At 42.8% G+C, this 17,133-nt stretch overlaps 1 protein-coding gene across 2 annotated transcripts; it reads right to left on the minus strand.

Moving 5' to 3' along the window:
- Positions 1-888: 888 nt before the first annotated feature.
- LOC118157255 (H(+)/Cl(-) exchange transporter 5) lies at positions 889-15,980 on the minus strand. 2 transcript variants are annotated; one of them, XM_035311516.1, is made up of 11 exons: positions 15,740-15,980; positions 13,575-13,674; positions 11,954-12,138; positions 11,217-11,339; positions 10,445-10,651; positions 9,689-9,769; positions 8,259-8,801; positions 6,800-6,986; positions 5,527-5,925; positions 3,247-3,463; positions 889-2,214 (listed from the first exon to the last, which is right to left on the minus strand). In XM_035311516.1, exons 1-11 carry the CDS (start codon positions 15,863-15,865, stop codon positions 2,124-2,126), a joined length of 2,259 nt encoding a protein of 752 aa, XP_035167407.1. In that variant the 5' UTR covers positions 15,866-15,980; the 3' UTR covers positions 889-2,123. The 2 variants fall into 2 exon arrangements, with proteins under 2 accessions (XP_035167407.1, XP_035167408.1); XM_035311517.1 differs by lacking the exons at positions 13,575-13,674; positions 15,740-15,980 and having other exon boundaries at positions 10,445-10,674; positions 11,954-12,132.
- Positions 15,981-17,133: the final 1,153 nt, after the last annotated feature.

Genomic DNA, 17,133 nt, shown 5'->3' on the forward strand with positions numbered 1-17,133 from the left:
AAAAGGCACAAAACAGAAGCTTACGTCTTCCTGGTGTCCCACACGTGCCGAAGAGAACAAAGCTTTCTGAACAGCATGCAACGGGCACCGCTAGCCTCCTTCAGTGCAGACAGCCTCTGCAGGAAGCCTGCAAGGAAAAGAGGAGGCTTCTTCCCTGAGACCCAGGCTCATAGAGCATCCTTCTTACTGGCAAGTGGGGGACAACCCTCTCAGGACGGGGCAAAAGCAGTTAAAGGCACAGCTTCTGCCACCACCAGACAGAGCCTGCTGACAGTCATAGCAGAGAAAGAATGCAAAGCACTTCAAGTTGTGAGCATCTTATGGGCACATGGTAGTCCTTGTTTCGAGTCTAAGATGTCTCAAAAACCACTTGCTGCCATACAAAAACACCACAAAGTTGTGGCATTTGCTTTATAAACATAAGATATTTCATCCATTGTTATCATCTTGGCTTGATTCAGCTCTAAGCCATACAAGAACTCAAGTGGCAGGTATCACCTCACTACCATGTTGAAGTAGTGGCAACAGGTACTTGACGTTGGATGGCTTTGAAAAAATAAGCTGGCTTTTGCTCCAAGTACAGATGAGGAATATATTTATATTTAAGAGAGCCTAAGACTGAGAAAATCTCTAGCCATCTCTGGTCAGGAGCCCCACTTGGCCTCAGAAGCAGTTTATCCTGCACAGAAGCAGCAGCCCCTACTCATTTGTCATTACTCAACAGGTCAGCTCCTACCCCGGCCCCCCCTGCACTGATGGTGGTGAACCAGAAGTCAAAGGGAGCTGTTTCCATTGACAAGCCTCAGCCAGAGACAACAAATGAAGTCTGCTTTAGACAGAAGCCACAATAACACTGATCTCCAAAAGGAATTTATATACGCTCAGAACTCCAGTTAACTGTCACAATTTTATTAACAGAAAATTAATTGGAACAGGGATTCAAGGAGCACAGACTTGGAACGGAGCAACTCTCAGGAACAAGTTATGTTGCTGACAGTTGTCAGGCAGGGTTCTTATTGCATAGTTAGTGAAACAAGAGACATCGAGTGGCAAACATACATAAAGTGGCAGTGTTCTCAATCCTAGAGCCAGGATCCGAGCCTGAGTTTGGTGCAGGGCTGAAGAGAGTAGCAGGGAACAAAAAAAAAATGCATCCATGTAAACATTCCGGGCCCAGGAGTCTCCATTAAGACATCCTCAGCAACATAAGACACTGCTGATTAAGGAAGAGGTCAGTTGCACAATAACTAATATGATCAGACTTTACTTAGAAGTGCAGTAAAGCCAGGGCTTTAGGATTCAGTCTTTGCAATTTTAATTACATGCTCAAAAGAAATCAAGAAGAAATCCTTATGCATATATCTAAAAAAAAGGGAGCATGACAAGAATACAACTGTTAACTCTTCCTGTCTCCTACTCAGGATTCTCCTAGCAAGCTAGCATTAGAGTAATTAAATACATTCACAGAAGATTAATCAAAATAAACTCTTCTCAATTGAAAAGTGAACCCAGTCTTATGAAGACTGGTCTTCTGGGGGACTTTTTTCCTTCTCTCAGCAAAACATTCTGAGCTAGCCAATATCGGTAATTGAGGAGTTGAGCTCTTCAGAACCACCTGACAATTTTATAAGGGCTTTTTTTTTTTTTTTTTTTTGACTGTACAAGGTTCTTATTTTCACTAATTGGCTCACTGGAAATACACTGCCCCTGAGTTACAACTGTATCCTTCCGCCACCACCTTAATACTGTGTGCAAAAATCATCTGCCTTCAGAATTTCTGAAGGTATACACCTTGTCTTTCCTCCCCACATTAGTAACAAGAATTCAGATAAAGTAAAAAGAAGAGAGTTCTGTAGCATTTTGCTTTTACTTCTTCATGGAATCTTTCCAATGCAACTTCACAAAAGCAAATGTAGTCTTTTTTTCTTCTAAAAAGAAGATTAATTTTCCACAGACTATGTAGTGCAATTGGTTATCTTGTAGAAAAAAAAAATATCTTCTTCAGCTCCATGAAAGGAAATGCTGAAATTAGTTCCAAGGTCCCAGTAAAAATAGGAAAGAATATCCAGTTTCTTCTATAAAGTTTCTTTTGTGTATAACACACAACACCTACTAGTCTGCCATTAATTGAAGAGTATAGAATCTGGGTCCTGGTTAGCCAGCTGTGCAATGTGCTTTAGTACATCCTTTTTGGTAATGATTCCAAGTAGCTTCCTGAAAAATTAAAACACATTTTTTCAGTGCATCAACATCCAATGAACATATCCTTGCTCTTGCATAGCTTCTCATATGACAGTTTTAACTCCTTGCAGTAGCTCCAGCACTTGTTTGGATCACAACGCTGACACTCCATGCAAAGTGCAATGCTTATAAGCCCAAACAGACACTATCAGTATTTTATACTGAAAAAGGTAAAACTTATAACCAAGACACAATTTTTATTAACACCCTTCTCCAAAACGATCGACCTAAATGTCCAGGACTGCATTTTAAGTGCTGGTAGTCTCAATACCTACACTTTCATAAGTATAACCGATCGGTCATGATAGGTACTAAGGAGCTAAACCCAACTTCCGCCAGGAAGCACTGTATGACAAAGCCATTTTTTATCTGAAACTGAAATGATCTGAATGGCATCACAGTGAAGAAGAGGGAGAGAATCCCTTTTTGGTCCGGTCCTTCAAGGAAGGGACCATTTGTTTTAATTCTTTACCCTTGTTCACTCCTACCTCACCAAGCTCACTGCTTCTGAATTGACACCGCAGTGAATTCAAATGGGGGCATGATACACATGACCAGATTTGCAATGGAAGAGGCCGAGCCCTTTCCATCAGTTTTAGGGAGATCAAACCCGTCACCACATGGAGCTGTCTCTGACCATTTCACTAACCTTGCAGGATTTATGTTACTCCTCCAACTGAAAAAGGTTCAGTAATTTCAGTTTTGTTTTTCCCTAGATTACTTTTGCCCTAACTGATACTCAGTTCTTCCTATCAGAGGCCTTCTCTCACTTGAAGCTCTGACTGAGACGCAGAGGTTTAATCATCAAATGGTTGAGTTGGAAGGGACCTTTAAAGTTCCAAACCCGCTGCCATCTTACTCTCCTGCAAGGAGTTTTTCCTACTATAGCTGAGCTGAACAGCTCAAGGATACCAACTAATCCAGCATTATCCACTGGGACTCAGGCCCAAAACTGCATCTACAGGTGTGTTTTTTTTTTTTTTGTTTGTTTTGTTTTTTTTTTACCCATTATGAGTAACCAGGCACTGGCGCAATCCAAGCTTGCGAAATATATCCACGACAATTTCCATGGGTGTTTGGTCCGTCACTGTAAAAGGACTGAGATCCAGGATGCTCCTGAGTTTCAGCATAGAGGGGAAGCTTGGAGGCAGTGGAGGAGAGTGGTCAGTGAAATAAATAATCGAGGTGCTCACAATTCCATCCTGCTTCTTCCGGGCATTTTCTAGAAGAATAAATATTTGATTAAATAACCTTTCCTTTTCTAAGTTGAAGAACATATCCTTTTCTCTCTGCCACATTGGAATGGCTTTAGAAGTCCATTCCTTCACTTCACTTGCACTGTTTCTCAAAACATGTAACTGATGACCCAAGCAGGCAGTGAAATGATTTGTACTTTTACCAGTCACGGATTTGGGACCTGTGCAGGGTAGCTGACTAATAAAATAATGCTTAACCTACTGGCTCAGGCTCCACATCCCCTGACCAGGGTCAAGAACAGAAAAAAAAATCAACACGGTGTTGAGTACCTGACAACATTCAGGTATTTGCAATAGTGCCTACTCCTGCTACATGGGCAATTTGGATGTCTGCTGTATTGCAGCTTCAATTTGATATTCACATTCCAGGACTCACTGGGTAGGGAATGACTTGGCCTCCAAACACCAGACTGATATTCAGAGCTGTTAAAAGCTAACTCCCATTTTCCATGCAACCTGAATAAAAAAAATTACTTTTAAGGAGTCCCAAGAGATTCAGAACAAGGCAAACCTTGCCTTTGTCATACGCGTTTGACCAGATACTTATCAGAAAAGCAATACTTACATACTCCAGAAGAATATATTGTATGCAAAACTGACACTGACAATTTACCTAAGCGGGAACACACAGGCTTGTTTCATAGCTGCAAGCAACTTAATTATAGAAACTACTCTAATTGTGCCATGGTACAACCCCAGCTCAGCACCAAAAATTCTAACCTTCCATACAGGGAAGTATCAAGCTTGAGCTAAGACATCACATTAAACCACACATCGGAGATCACACCACTGAGCTCAGACGTGTTCAGTCCTTAATAATCACGCTGTTTCCGTGGTCACTTTCTGCTTCTGTCCAAGGTCTCTCACCTGCTCTCTTTCACCAGCATTTGTGTGTCCCCAAAGAGAGCCAGAACAGGGGACCGATCTGCAGGAAGCTAATTGAGCAATGACTGAGATAAGTATACAGCTGGATCAGGTCTTCCATCCAGCTCACCACGGGGCTTGCATGGACTCTGCCTGGCGACGGCGTAAGGAAATGTGTGAGTAGGCATGGGAGCAACTCCAAGCTTAGCATAGATGCTTGGAGCCTGAGGTCCAGCTGAATACAATCTATACAGACTAAACAGGCACGGAGCATGGATCTCGACTCCCTTAAGCCCAATCTTCATTACAGAGCAAGTGCATTTTTTTTTTTTAAAGACTTGCATGCCAATGTACTCCTCAACCCTAACACACAGATTTCTCCTGCTTCGTCAACAGAAGAAACACTGCCTCACACAACCAGCAAGAGACAACATGATCACAACTTGTACTCAAGCCTCATGTTTGCAAACATTACTTACAGGCTTCTAAGCAATATGTGAGGAAGAGGAACCTAACTGTGCCCTAATAATTGTAAAATACAATGCTGTTTCCAAAGGAACTCAATTCTCACGTCACAGATGAAAACTGCACGTGAGAGATGCCAGGACAGTGTCTGCCAAGTTCTGCCAGCACCACACATCAACTGCCTCAGAACAATGCTGGAGCACATGTGAAATGAGCAATGACTGGGATGGCTTTCAGTAGTGCAGAGAAAGGAAAGACTCTCCTCAAACATCAGTATCAATATTTACAGGTTTGATAGCACCAGCACCACCTCAGAAGTGACCCAACATTCAGTACACGGACCAGACTTTTTACTCTAATTAAATAAAATAAGGTTTGAGACATTGACCGTTAAGAAAGCCTTCTGCAGAGCCATCCAAAAAGAAAAGGTGGCTTAGATCTTGCTGACAAGAAGTCTCATACTTCACAAGATTTTTGCAGGTAGTACGGCCCTTATAATTGCAATAGACAAGCCATGCTGTCCCTTCACACTCAAGACATGCAAACCTCACGCTACAGGGGGATGGAGATGTAGGCTTCCATAAGTATATCCACCATCACCACTGAGTGTTTACATTTGTTAAGTCAATTACAGTTGGTGCCATTTAAGGCCTCTAACTGCACCGCTTATCTGCATAGCATCTTGCCTTCCTGCACTTACCGATTGAAATGATGAGGTCTCTCCTGAGAACAAATCCTACGAGTCTTTGGGACTCCCGTGACACCACCACTGGGTAGCCACTGTACGTAGTTTCGTTGATTATGGTCTCAACATCTTCTACTGTCATGCTGTCCTGAGTAATGACAGTCAGAGGAGGATCGTTCCTCCGTGGTCTCATTACATCCATTGCAAGTGTCTTGTGCGAGAACTCCTCCTTGGCTTCCAAAAAAGGGTAGCCATTGAGACGAATGTGGGCATCGTAAATGCCTTCCCGCCCAATAGCATCAGCCATCCACTTGCTGGTCATGGCTGCTGCCATCAGAGGAACTATGTATTCCAGTCCACCCGTGAGCTCAAACATAATGACCACTAGCGACACAGTCATTCGGGTCACCCCTCCTACAAACAGAACACAGGAAGACAGAAGACATTAACATGTTTTGGGGGATTTCCAACCAATAGAGCTGACAGCTCCTACAGCTGTCCTCCACCAATGCATCTAGACAACGCGTTATATCAGTAAAAGGTTGCACTGTTAGACTCCTAGCTACAAAATAAGCGTCACATTCAGCATTGTAATGGAAGCCAAACATGAACAGAACATACTGTTAAAACCATCTGTCTGCTCCAAAATACCATGCTTATTATGGGCCCTTCTGCTTCTTTTTTTTGGGTCCCTTTGAGAAGGAACCTTGAAAGGCCATGTTCATTTCAAATCAGGTTATAAGAAATACCCTAGAGTCACGTGTCCTTGGATAGCACATCTTCTGAACGACAGAGATCCATGAACGATGTGGTATGTCTGTCCAAAACTTACTTCTTAAGACTATATATCAATGAAATACTTCACAATGACAATTTGCTGGGAAGGTCATCCCATTAATTAAATACAAAAGAAAGTGAGCTAGCTGCAGAAGAGTCTGCCATGCCCTGTACATGTGCCTTATGCATGTACACTGATAAACAGATTTATGGACTGATCCCTATGATAGGCCATGCAAAAGAGACAAGTGGCATCTTGACATCCTCCAGCTACTATCATTAATTTTCCTAACAACGTGGCTTCCCTACACAGGAATCTAAAGTCCCTGGACAGTCTCATTTGTTCTAGCTGCATATTCAGGAGATTCCCCATGGAAACCTATCGTCCAATGATAGGCTGGTGCTGGTAAAAGAATGCAAATAGGATCAGAAACACATTATAAGTTCTACTACAAAGTAGACCAAACACCCAAACATGCAGCCTGGACTTCAGAAGAAATCTGTTGCTTACCTAGACATGCTGCAGCCCCAACCATTGCATATAGGCCTGGAGTGATACAGTCAGCTCCTTGACTGCACCAGCCACTGAAGATGACCCAGTCATGGTGGTAAAAGGCCAGCTGCTCCATTGCTACTCCTAACAATCTTCCTGCTATAGCACCAACTGCCATGCTTGGGATGAAGAGCCCTGAAGGGACCTATGAAAAAACACATCAGTGAATAAGGCATTTCTGATGGAGGCAGTATTCAAAGACTAGTGACAGAAGTTCAAACAAGACTGATTTAGAGGTTATCCTAAAGTTAAAACTGGCATGGATGCCATGCTCCATCATCTTTGCCCTTCCTGCACCAAAAAAGGTGTTTCCTCCTTGTATCCTTGGAGGAAACAAGGGACAGCACTGGGTATGCCAAATGCTGTCCTCACCGAACGAAACAAAGCATGCTCAAAAACCTCTGTAACAGAGTTTGAATTGTTTGCATTTACTTCTTTATGAGCAGGAGAAAGACCCACACTACAGTTCAGTGTGAAATAGAATAGACTTTTTTTTTTTTTTCAAAATTTTCCTAAAAAGCAAGTTTATTTCCTAGAATAATAACACAAAGTTTCATTTGCACACCACTAACACTCTCCTGTGCCTTTCCAACTAACTGAGTACTTGTACTTATTTATGAAATACACACGATCCTTCAAAGTGAGAGCGCCTGTTATTAGCATATTAGTGATACCACATAGTAAACTCACTGCCAGCAAGTTTCACCTCTGCACTTCATCTGTTTCTGGATTTCGAAAGCTCCTAGTCTTTGAAGTGAGAGAATCTCCCCCGTGTGCCCTTTACATATTTTTATATAGCTTTCTCATACACAGGGTATTTTTCCTCACAATTCTGATGATTGCCTTGAGTATCAGAAACAACCTCGGTGCAACAACGAGGTGCAAACCTCTGAGGTAGGGTCACCTCTTTTGGACAATCCATTCAAGGTAGTGGGGGACAGGGTAGAGACACTTAGGATCCATCTGATAAAGCCCACTGAGGGAAAGCTCAGACCTAGGCAGTACATCCACAGCTCAGGACACTGAACAGTCTGATTAATGAACAGCTATCATAAGCATTTACAAATGAGTATCTCAGTTGCTTTGCAATTAGGAAGGGGAGATATAATGGAAGCATTAAAAAGGCTTAAGTAAAGACAACTTAGAAGCAGTCAATGTTTGGAAAATGGGCCATGAATCCCTAACCTAGCAGTTTCAATGAGTGCGTGTGGTGGCCACACACAGGATAAAAGATTTCTACTGCCCTCAGTTACTCACAATGGAACAAATAATTGCCACCTATCGCCCTCTACAAAGCAGTTTCTTCTCTCTTAACAGAGCTTGGGGAGAAAAACACGTCTGTTTACTATATGGATAAAATTCTAGGGTTTCTGCATCAGATGAAAAGAACATGAGCTGCTTTACAGGTAACTCTCACCTTCATGCCAAAGGTGAAGATTGTGATGAAGACTTTCATTATAAGGGCCAAAGCCAGCTGCCACATGGCTGTGTAAACTCCTGGGCCAGCAGCTCGGTCTGGCAGGTCGTCCCCTTTGGTGCTGTTGAAGTCATTCACATACTCACAGAGCTTGGAAGAGTCCAAAATCCCACAGTCATTGAAGAGTTCAGAGATCAGCTCACTGGTGCTCATTCTGGTATACTCATTAGGGAAGGCCAGGATGGCTGTGATAGCAGTCACTACAAACACCTCCAGCACAGGGTATTTACCAAGTTTGGTTGTCTTACGTCGCCTGCACCAGGCGATGTTGCTGCGAATGAAGAAAGCTCCCCAAAGCCCACCAAATATTCCCAAAAGGACGAATGGCACAAGCTCCAGAAGATGCCATGGCATGTGAAACTCCACATAGAAGAGAACCAGGCGGCTGTTCCCAAAAGGATTGATGGAGCGCAAAGTAAACGCAGCTACCAGAGCAGCAAAGAAGGAACGCCACAGTGTCTTGAGAGGAAAATAGTAACTGACCTAAAAAGGAAAAACAAAGCAGACTCAGTCACTTGTCACTACCCTGACTGGTACCCAGTAACATCACTACTGTATGAAGTACAAGAAAGGACAGAGACTGGTGTGAAATGAGGACTGAAAGGACTGAGACTGATGTACCTTCCCCTTCAGCCAAGACTCGATTATGAGGTCCCCTCTGTACAGACTACAATGACCAGGATGGATCCTGGTGTGCATACTCGCAGCAAACGCCCTCTATGATTCCTGAAGCGTAGATGATTTACTCGGATAATAAAAGTTGCTACAAATCACCTATGAGCTGAAACCAGAGAAGTATTTGTCTTTCATGCTCTGCATGGTCCAGAAGTGCCAAACAATGGCGTTTGCCATAGTAGCTGAGCACGACTATTGCTCAGCTGAGCAAAACCATCCCACTCTTTCTCTGAGTTAGGCCCTGAAGCCAGAAATGGTGATCCGTTTCCCGTCTGGATCAAAAGAACATTAGAACTTACTTGGTAAGAAAGAGAGTTTGATAAGCAAGGTAAGTTTGTTCTGAGGTACTCTGAGACAGAGCTGTCTGGTGAGAATGGACATATGGAATGACAGAGGCTGTGGTTGTGAGCAGTCAGTGTTGCTGAGCATGGACAGATCGGGGAAAAACAGCAGGTTTACTTTAAAGCCAGAGATATACATCATTCAAAATAAATTCTACAGTATTCATAAGAATTACCTGAAACCCCAGTAAAGTTTAGGTTGCCTGGCAGACCTTGTAAATACACCACCAATCAGTATTCAACAGTCTCCTTTCCACACCCAAGCAGTTATGAGTGGACTGTATTTTAAAACCAGCGGGGTCAGCTCTTGCAATAAAACAGCTCACCAGAGCTAATAGAAAATGCTGGTGTTACCTCTTCCAGACTAAAGAGCACTCCTCCAATCGGTGCACCAAAAGCTACAGACACACCAGCAGCTGCAGCTGCTGATAAAACCTGTGAAAGAAACTGAAGTCAGTCACACATTTTCAGCTTCCCCCTCAAATCCTTTCCCTTTTTTTTGTTGGATGTCTACTTAAACGTGTGCAATTTTTATCTCCAATGATTGCAGAATAAGCTAATGTCTGACTTGTTTTAAAGACAACAGGGAAAAGATGGACTGAGCTAACTCCCTGAGAAATATTCTAGATGATCTTGGAGGTCTTTTCCAACCTTAATGATTCTATTGCAATTCACAAATAGCTTAAAAAAGCATTACCTTTTAAACAGTTCCACCCTTAAATCAGTTTGCAATTACCTTGTTCTTTTTTATCTGATTTCATGCTACTCTTGAACCCTAGATAAAGCTTTACTAAAACAGAACAGCAGTACTTCCACTTCCCAGAACATGTCTTTTGCTACATTTGCCTGCCTCACATCTGTACCCTTTATCAGAAGAGATCAACAAAGCAGATCTAGAGATGTCGTGAAGACATCCAAAACCTTGCCTGCTCACTGTGTGGATTCTGTCATTGCTGCGTTTAACAGAAGATAAGCTGGCCAATACTTCTACACATTTCACACTAATCATTCTCCAGTGACTTGTCCATAAAAAACTTACATCATGAGTGAACACTTATGAGCTTTCCCATGCTATCTCAGCAGTTTAACAATAACACAGTATGTTTTTACCTCTCTGCGCTTGGCTTCATTCTTCCTGTACTTGGTGAAGAGATGACACAAGATATTTCCACAGCAGCAGGCAACATGCACCAGGGGGCCCTCTTTTCCCAAGCTCAGGCCAGAGGACACCGCCAACACTAAGGTAATGGTTTTGATGATCAGCGTCCACTTGCCCAAGTAGCCTCTAATGATGAAACCACTTAAGATAGTTTTGATCTGGAAGTCAAGCACACAGAGCTCTACAGGCTTTCATTCAAGTCCTGGTCAGAGCTCCCATTTTACTAGGTTCTCCCAGACCTGCCTTCAGCTTTCCCCTACGGCTTTCACAGTCCCTCCCAAGCTATCAAAAGTAAAATACAGTCAGTAAAAATACCTCTATATGCAAAGACAGAAGGTGCCCTTTACAGAAGGTGCCCTTTGAGTCCTTCCTTCAGGACTGCTTTTCCTACTGAAAAATAATCTGATGCTGCTTTTGCAGTCTTCCACAAATGGTGCACTTTTTTTTTGTACCTCTTGTAGCTTGCATTTACTTTTGGAAAATTATAGTTTTTAAAGGGATTCTATGGAGACTTAAGTACTAGACATGTTTCAGGAATAAAGTTTGGAGAAAAAAAGCATATATTAAGCCACCATATGTTTCTAGAATATAAGGAAGTATTATTCCATAGCAAGAAAGCATAATCTTTGGATGGTGGATCCCTAGCCCACCTTAAAACAAACTAACACCACCACCACACCCCCCCACCCCCCAAAAAAAAAACCAAAAACCTTTCATTCTTACCTCTGGAATTCCTGAGCCGCAGGCATAAGGAGCAAAGCCCTTCACAAGTAACACAGCAAGAAGGGAGAATAACAAAGCCCAGATAACATACATCAAGTAGTTGAGAATATATGCAAAAGCCCCCTGTAATGCAGAGAAAGTTAACCAATTTGTATCACTTAACTGATATTGCGACAAACCAGGACACTGAAGCAAGTGCACAGAAATAGCAGGTAATCTCAAATACAGTTATCATCAGCCAAAAATAACAGGAATCGTAATAAGACTGCAGTTCTAAGGACAAGTTAGGTTTGCTGGGTTACAGGAATGTGAGCCAACCATACTTCCGAAGACCACTTTATAAAGTGGCAAACAAGTTGTACAAATACTGTCCCAGTCAAGCTGGCTGCTCCACTGGATAGAACTGCCAGAACTTGGTTCTATCCAGAACACAGGACTTGAGCTTGTCTGGCATTCCTTTAAAGCGTTCATGGGCAAAAACATTCTCTAAGCAGTAAGTCTCAAACACAACTAAAGCAGTACACTTGTAAATGTGTCAATGTTTTGCTTCCCCACTGAGGAAGATACATAAGTAACTTGTTTATTTAGACCCCTCAAAGACCTCAACATTCAAAGTTAAGTCACCGAAATATCTTCAGTTAGCACTTCTGGCATATACATACAGATCATACCAAGAGACAATGCAGGCTGGGGAAATGGGACATTCAGCAGCAGAAGTAGTTCTGGGCACACATTACCTCTCCATGGCCAATAATAAGCTGTGACCAGCTCTTCCATTCAGGACATTTGTCTCTGTCTGTAAAGGTAGTGTTGGATTTCCAGCAGCAGTGTTCATGGTTAAACCAGAAGCCTGCTAAACACACTCCTTCTTTCAAATCTGTCATCCAGTGGGCAGAAATGTCTATTAGACCTGCTAAGGAACCTGGTTAAAAAAAAATAAAACAAAGGTGAAAACTTAATAACCATCTTATGCAGACTCACATATCTGAAGGTTACAGTCTGCCCCTACTTTGACTCACCTACCAGCAAACAGAGCAGCACTGATATTTTTGCCTACAATTAACTTTTATTCTTAAGAGGGCTAAAGGGAAGATTTGCTTAAGCACACATTGAAGAGAGTAGGTCACAAAAAGTGTGGCTAACAACATTTCCAAGGTTGGCCCCAGCAAACTGCATTAAAACCTATATTCTAAGTCACTAGAAATTAATTCCTCTCAATTAGACTGAACAACCACATATTAAATATATCATGGCAAGTAGTCAGAGGCAAGGAGGGATTTGTCATGTTTCTCAAGAACATAAAACATGCACTGGTCTCCAGCACAAGAGCTGAAATCCACAAGTTACACTAACAATGCTGAGACTGTGCAAGGAATAGCTTTGAATTTGGAGGAAATATTTCCAATCCCAATTAAAAACAAAAACCAAACAACTAACAAAAAAACAGAGGGGAAAGTTACAACTATGCCAAATAACACAATCAGAGTCAGTAAGGAAAGTAATATACATTATAAAAAAGAAAGTTTCAAGCAATTTTATATTTTTCTGTTAGGGAAAACTATAGCCCTCCCTGCAATAAATGCTGTAATTGGCTCCGTTCTCAGGTAAAATGCCACGTCAACACAGAAGCCAGGAATACAGACCTCTGATCTGCATGATCAGAGGCTCCAGAGGCAACACTAAACATTTAGCAAATCTTCCAGTTAATGAAAAACTTGCTAGCAGCTTTCCTATGTAAATATTTAACAGAAGACTTAATTTCATCCCTCATGATGAAGGTTTAGCTGCCTTCTATCAAGAAGATTTGCATCCAACTGATTTACTACTTTTGCACTTGGGTCCAAAGTTTGCTTCTGAAATAATATAAAAGGCCTCAGCCAGTCAACCTCTGAAAGAAGCCTGACTTCCCAAGAAATACTGCTCACCTTTTATTCTTAAGTATAGTGGGGGGGAGGGGAGGGGAATAAAATCTAACACTCCTTGACATCAGCCTCTCCAGCATCAAAGAGCATTCAGCAAAAATGATTCACAGCATGATACTTCCTTCTGAACCACCATTTTGATCACCTCCATTTTGCTACCTATTATTATTTCAGAGCTCTGTACCAGCACCAGATCAAGAACAGTCCCCAGGACAGCCTTCAGCCTGAGTTTTGTATCTTGGTATTTATACGAATAAGGTCTCGGGGCATTTAAAAATAACTCTCCTTAGAATGCAAAACAGTGACAGAGCCATAAGTATCAGTGAAGCTCCTCAGCCCTTGTTTCTGGGACAAAATCTCCTGCTTTAATGATGCTAATAATCAGTAGTGATGGTACAGAACCAGGACTCAGTTTTATATTAAGGTTTGCTCTTACCTGCTAACAACCCAATAAACAGCATCAACAGCCAGCCAGAAAAAGCATCACTCACGCTGTGTATCAGGGCCCATGTTGACTCTTTACTTCTGCTGGTAATCTAGAAGAATTAAAAAATAAAATATAAAAATCCATTAGGACACTGATCTAATTCCCTGTAAATACTTTAAGAGTTACTTGGTAGCACTGTAAGCTGGAGATACACCCCTAACGTTCCCTACAACGATCGTAGTACATTCTGTTTTGAGGGACAAGAGGGAAAACGTCAGACAGTGGCTGGGTTCACAGCTGGTATAGCCCAATGCAGCTCCAATTCAGACATGAGCAAGAATTAATCAAGGATACTTCCACTCTTCCCAGCATTCAGGTAACATTTTCCTCTTAAATGTCTTTTGAATAGGAAAACAAAATCCACCCTTTATCCTTTAAAAGACGTTTCTTGTTAGCAATAACAAGTTACCAGTGACCTGACGCCACAAGCAAACGTGAATGCTCAAGGGACCCTCATAGCACTTTGCCCCCAGCAACCCACCCACGCTGCCTCACAGGTAGTGACACCACACCAGCTGGGAAGCAACCAGAAGTTGTCACCAACTTCTCGTAGTCTTCAGCTACTCCCCCAATACTTGTAATACAAACTAGGTGTTACTTTGAGCACAGCAGACTGCCAAGCACTGCTTGCCATAAATCAGCCTCCTCAGCTGGACACAAGAAGGTTACCAGGTTTCAAACCAACAGACGGTGGATGAATTATGAGTCCCGGAACCTACGTGTGCTGATTGCATTTGAAAGCGGGACTCAGAGCCACGCAAGAGGCCTCAGGCCAGCGAGCTCATGCGGCCAGGCCCTGCCAGCCTGGCTGCACCTGGCAATGGCACAAAGGGGCACGAGCAGCCTGCCCGCTGCCCTGGCACCACCATTATTCCCTGGTGACAAGGCACATTGAGGAAAACAACTAATTCTCACTAAATGAGGAAGAATCCTTTCTTCCTCAACGATTTTCATTTTTTCGTCTACATTTTGTCTTTCAAATGCCACACGCTTCATTGGCATCACTGCTACTGAATGAAGGTGGGAGTTCAAGGCCGTAGTTTTGGCCACCACCTGATATTTGTTTTTATTTGCCCAAACACATCTCTTTGACCAGCAGCAATTTCTGTCTTTACCTGATTTCAACTTCTGATAAAAAATGTCTTTATGTAGATTGTCCTTTTCCAAACGCACAATCATCTTTGACATGTCTGTGTGTGTGTACACACGTGAGAAGATTTGGAGTCTGTACTCATACTGCACAGATAGAAACAGTTATTTGGACAGTAGTTATTGGGCATGAGGCCTCTTAGTTGGGTCTGTACTTGCTCAGATTTGGGCATTATACTGTAATTCCCACACACTGAGCAGCAAGGATGGAGTTCAGCTTGTGCACTGTGACTGTTTAAGATGAATTGTTTTGTAAGGCTCAAAAATAAAATATCAAAGAATATTTTGGCACATAAACAGCAAAGCTTAGATCAGTCATCACCCTCCAAAATTTCCACCAAGGGTTTCTCATGAATCAGGAGCATGCTGGAGACATCAGTACTTTATTTAAAGCAACCTTTGTGTTCTAAGCAGATTCCTTTAACTGCAAAGAGCAATGAAGTCCCAGAAGCAGAATTTGTTCCAGTTTTCTCAAGCATGCAGTACAAACTTCAGTAGGAAGAGTATCCCATTTCTTTATCAATAAGCGATGTGTATTATGGAGTCAAGGGTGCTTATATTCTTACGTATAATCCATGGAATAGCAATATAATTCTTCTAAACAATGCATGCATCTTCCATGGCTAGGACTGTAAGTTTTGCTACACTTCAGAATTGAGCAAGTTTAATGTTGCATACAGAAATGAGTGATCAAGGCATCTAAGCCACATATCAGAAAAACATCATTAAAGCTTTTAAAATAAATAAAGCCTTGGACAGAAAAGTAGCAATGGGTAAACTGGAACACATTCAACTTCGTGTTCCTTTTCCTCAGAAGGTAGAGGCTTTCAGTTTACCCCTTACAGCAATCCCCTGGTATTTCTCGTGTAACTGGCTCCCTAGTAAGGTAATTAGAACTAAGATTAGCTCTAAGCAAGTTAATATTTCCGCCTTCAGTGCTAGCAAGGAGTAGTAAGAAATGTTACCTCTCTGTGCCTGTCCCGGTCCCTGGACTTCTCTCGCACCCAATCTATAGTGTTAAAATCTTCATAGGTCCCCACACCAGGAAGAGGTTCCTCCAGGAAATCCATCATTTTGCTTGTGCCGTTCATCTCTCCTCCATTATATGAGGAAAATCCTGATGGGGGAGTGAGGGGGGAAAATTGAGCATTTCTTAGTTTTTCCCCTTTTTAGAAAAAAACTTCAAAAGCATCTCTAAAGTACTGACTTCAGTGGAACAATACAGATTTCAGGGTACGTAAACAGCTTACGAGCTGTTCCTTCAGCTACAAGCACCAAGCAAGCGTCCCAGGGATTAACTGCTCAGCACCCATATGCACCTTCCCAGCTTCAACAGTTCATAAGGAGATAGGCTCTTTTCTGGAAAAAAATTGTTCAGGAATCAGTAAACTAGTACCTGGATGTAACTGTTCCCTAAATCCAGGGCATACTGTGGCTGTGCTCTGATGCTTGAGGGAAACAGCGGGGAAAGGAGGAAGGAGGGAAACTGAATAAATATTTAAGACTCCTACCAGAGCTGAAGGGAGTTTGGTGAGATCCAGTGCAAGAATAAAGCAGGAACCCAAACTAAGACTGTGAATGGCAGCAGGGGGAAGCAAATGACCACCTGATCCTCCCCAGCTACCACTTGAGGGGAGACAGCAGTGCGCACAAAGCAGAGGAAGCAATCGGAGCTGGAGAAGAGCCATGTTTTCCCGTCACCTGAAGAGCTTGCTGTCTCCTTTCAGGTCAAATAAACTCGGCCAATTGCAAATCACTTGACTTTGTCTAATCTGCTCCAGCCCATGATGTTGAATAGGGAAGCTCCCAAAATTTTGGTCACAAGACAATCTCTTCACGGTTAGAAGCACAGACCAAGGGTGTGGGGCAGGCATAGTGAGTGCTTGCAGAAAACTATACGTCTACAGCGTGACAAGGGCTGACCTTGTCCATCTGGAGATGCCACACAAAAGCTCCGCACAGCTTCAAACCCATGCTTCAAAGTAAAACCTCCCAAGCATCATTCCTACAGTTCCAACACCCTCTGCCAAGTAAAAAAAATATTAATTCTGGGCCCCACCACAGGAAGCGGGTTAAACCCAGCAGATTAGCGTTGTCTCTGTGTCCAGATGCCAGCCCCCCGCCGCCTTCCAGCCTATTCCTCTGCCGCACGATTCCTCCTGCCACGAGGGCCCCACTTCCAGCTCCTGTGCTCCGCACCGCAGGCCTCCCAGGCGCCTCGAGGGAGATGCTCCCCCACGTCCAGCAGCTAGAAACAGCCATCGGGAAGCTGAGCAGCACTACTGCCCTCAGCACAGATCGATTCTCTGAGCCCCCCCCGGGCACTGGTGGTTAACCAGAGCTGCCTAACAGGCTTTAC

Source organism: Oxyura jamaicensis (assembly GCF_011077185.1).
Source record: "Oxyura jamaicensis isolate SHBP4307 breed ruddy duck chromosome 4 unlocalized genomic scaffold, BPBGC_Ojam_1.0 oxy4_random_OJ106462, whole genome shotgun sequence".
Taxonomy (NCBI): domain Eukaryota; kingdom Metazoa; phylum Chordata; class Aves; order Anseriformes; family Anatidae; genus Oxyura; species Oxyura jamaicensis.

Bases quoted from the DNA above. Each gene is read 5' to 3' on its own strand.
- LOC118157255 (XM_035311516.1), bottom strand. From the start codon at position 15,865: ATGAACGGCACAAGCAAAATGATGGATTTCCTGGAGGAACCTCTTCCT. The intron at 9,770-10,444 runs GTAAAAACATAC...TTTCTTTCACAG, and splicing joins ATGAAGCCAAGCGCAGAGAG to GTTTTATCAGCAGCTGCAGC. The intron at 8,802-9,688 runs GTAACACCAGCA...TTTCCTTTTTAG, and splicing joins TGCTCTTTAGTCTGGAAGAG to GTCAGTTACTATTTTCCTCT.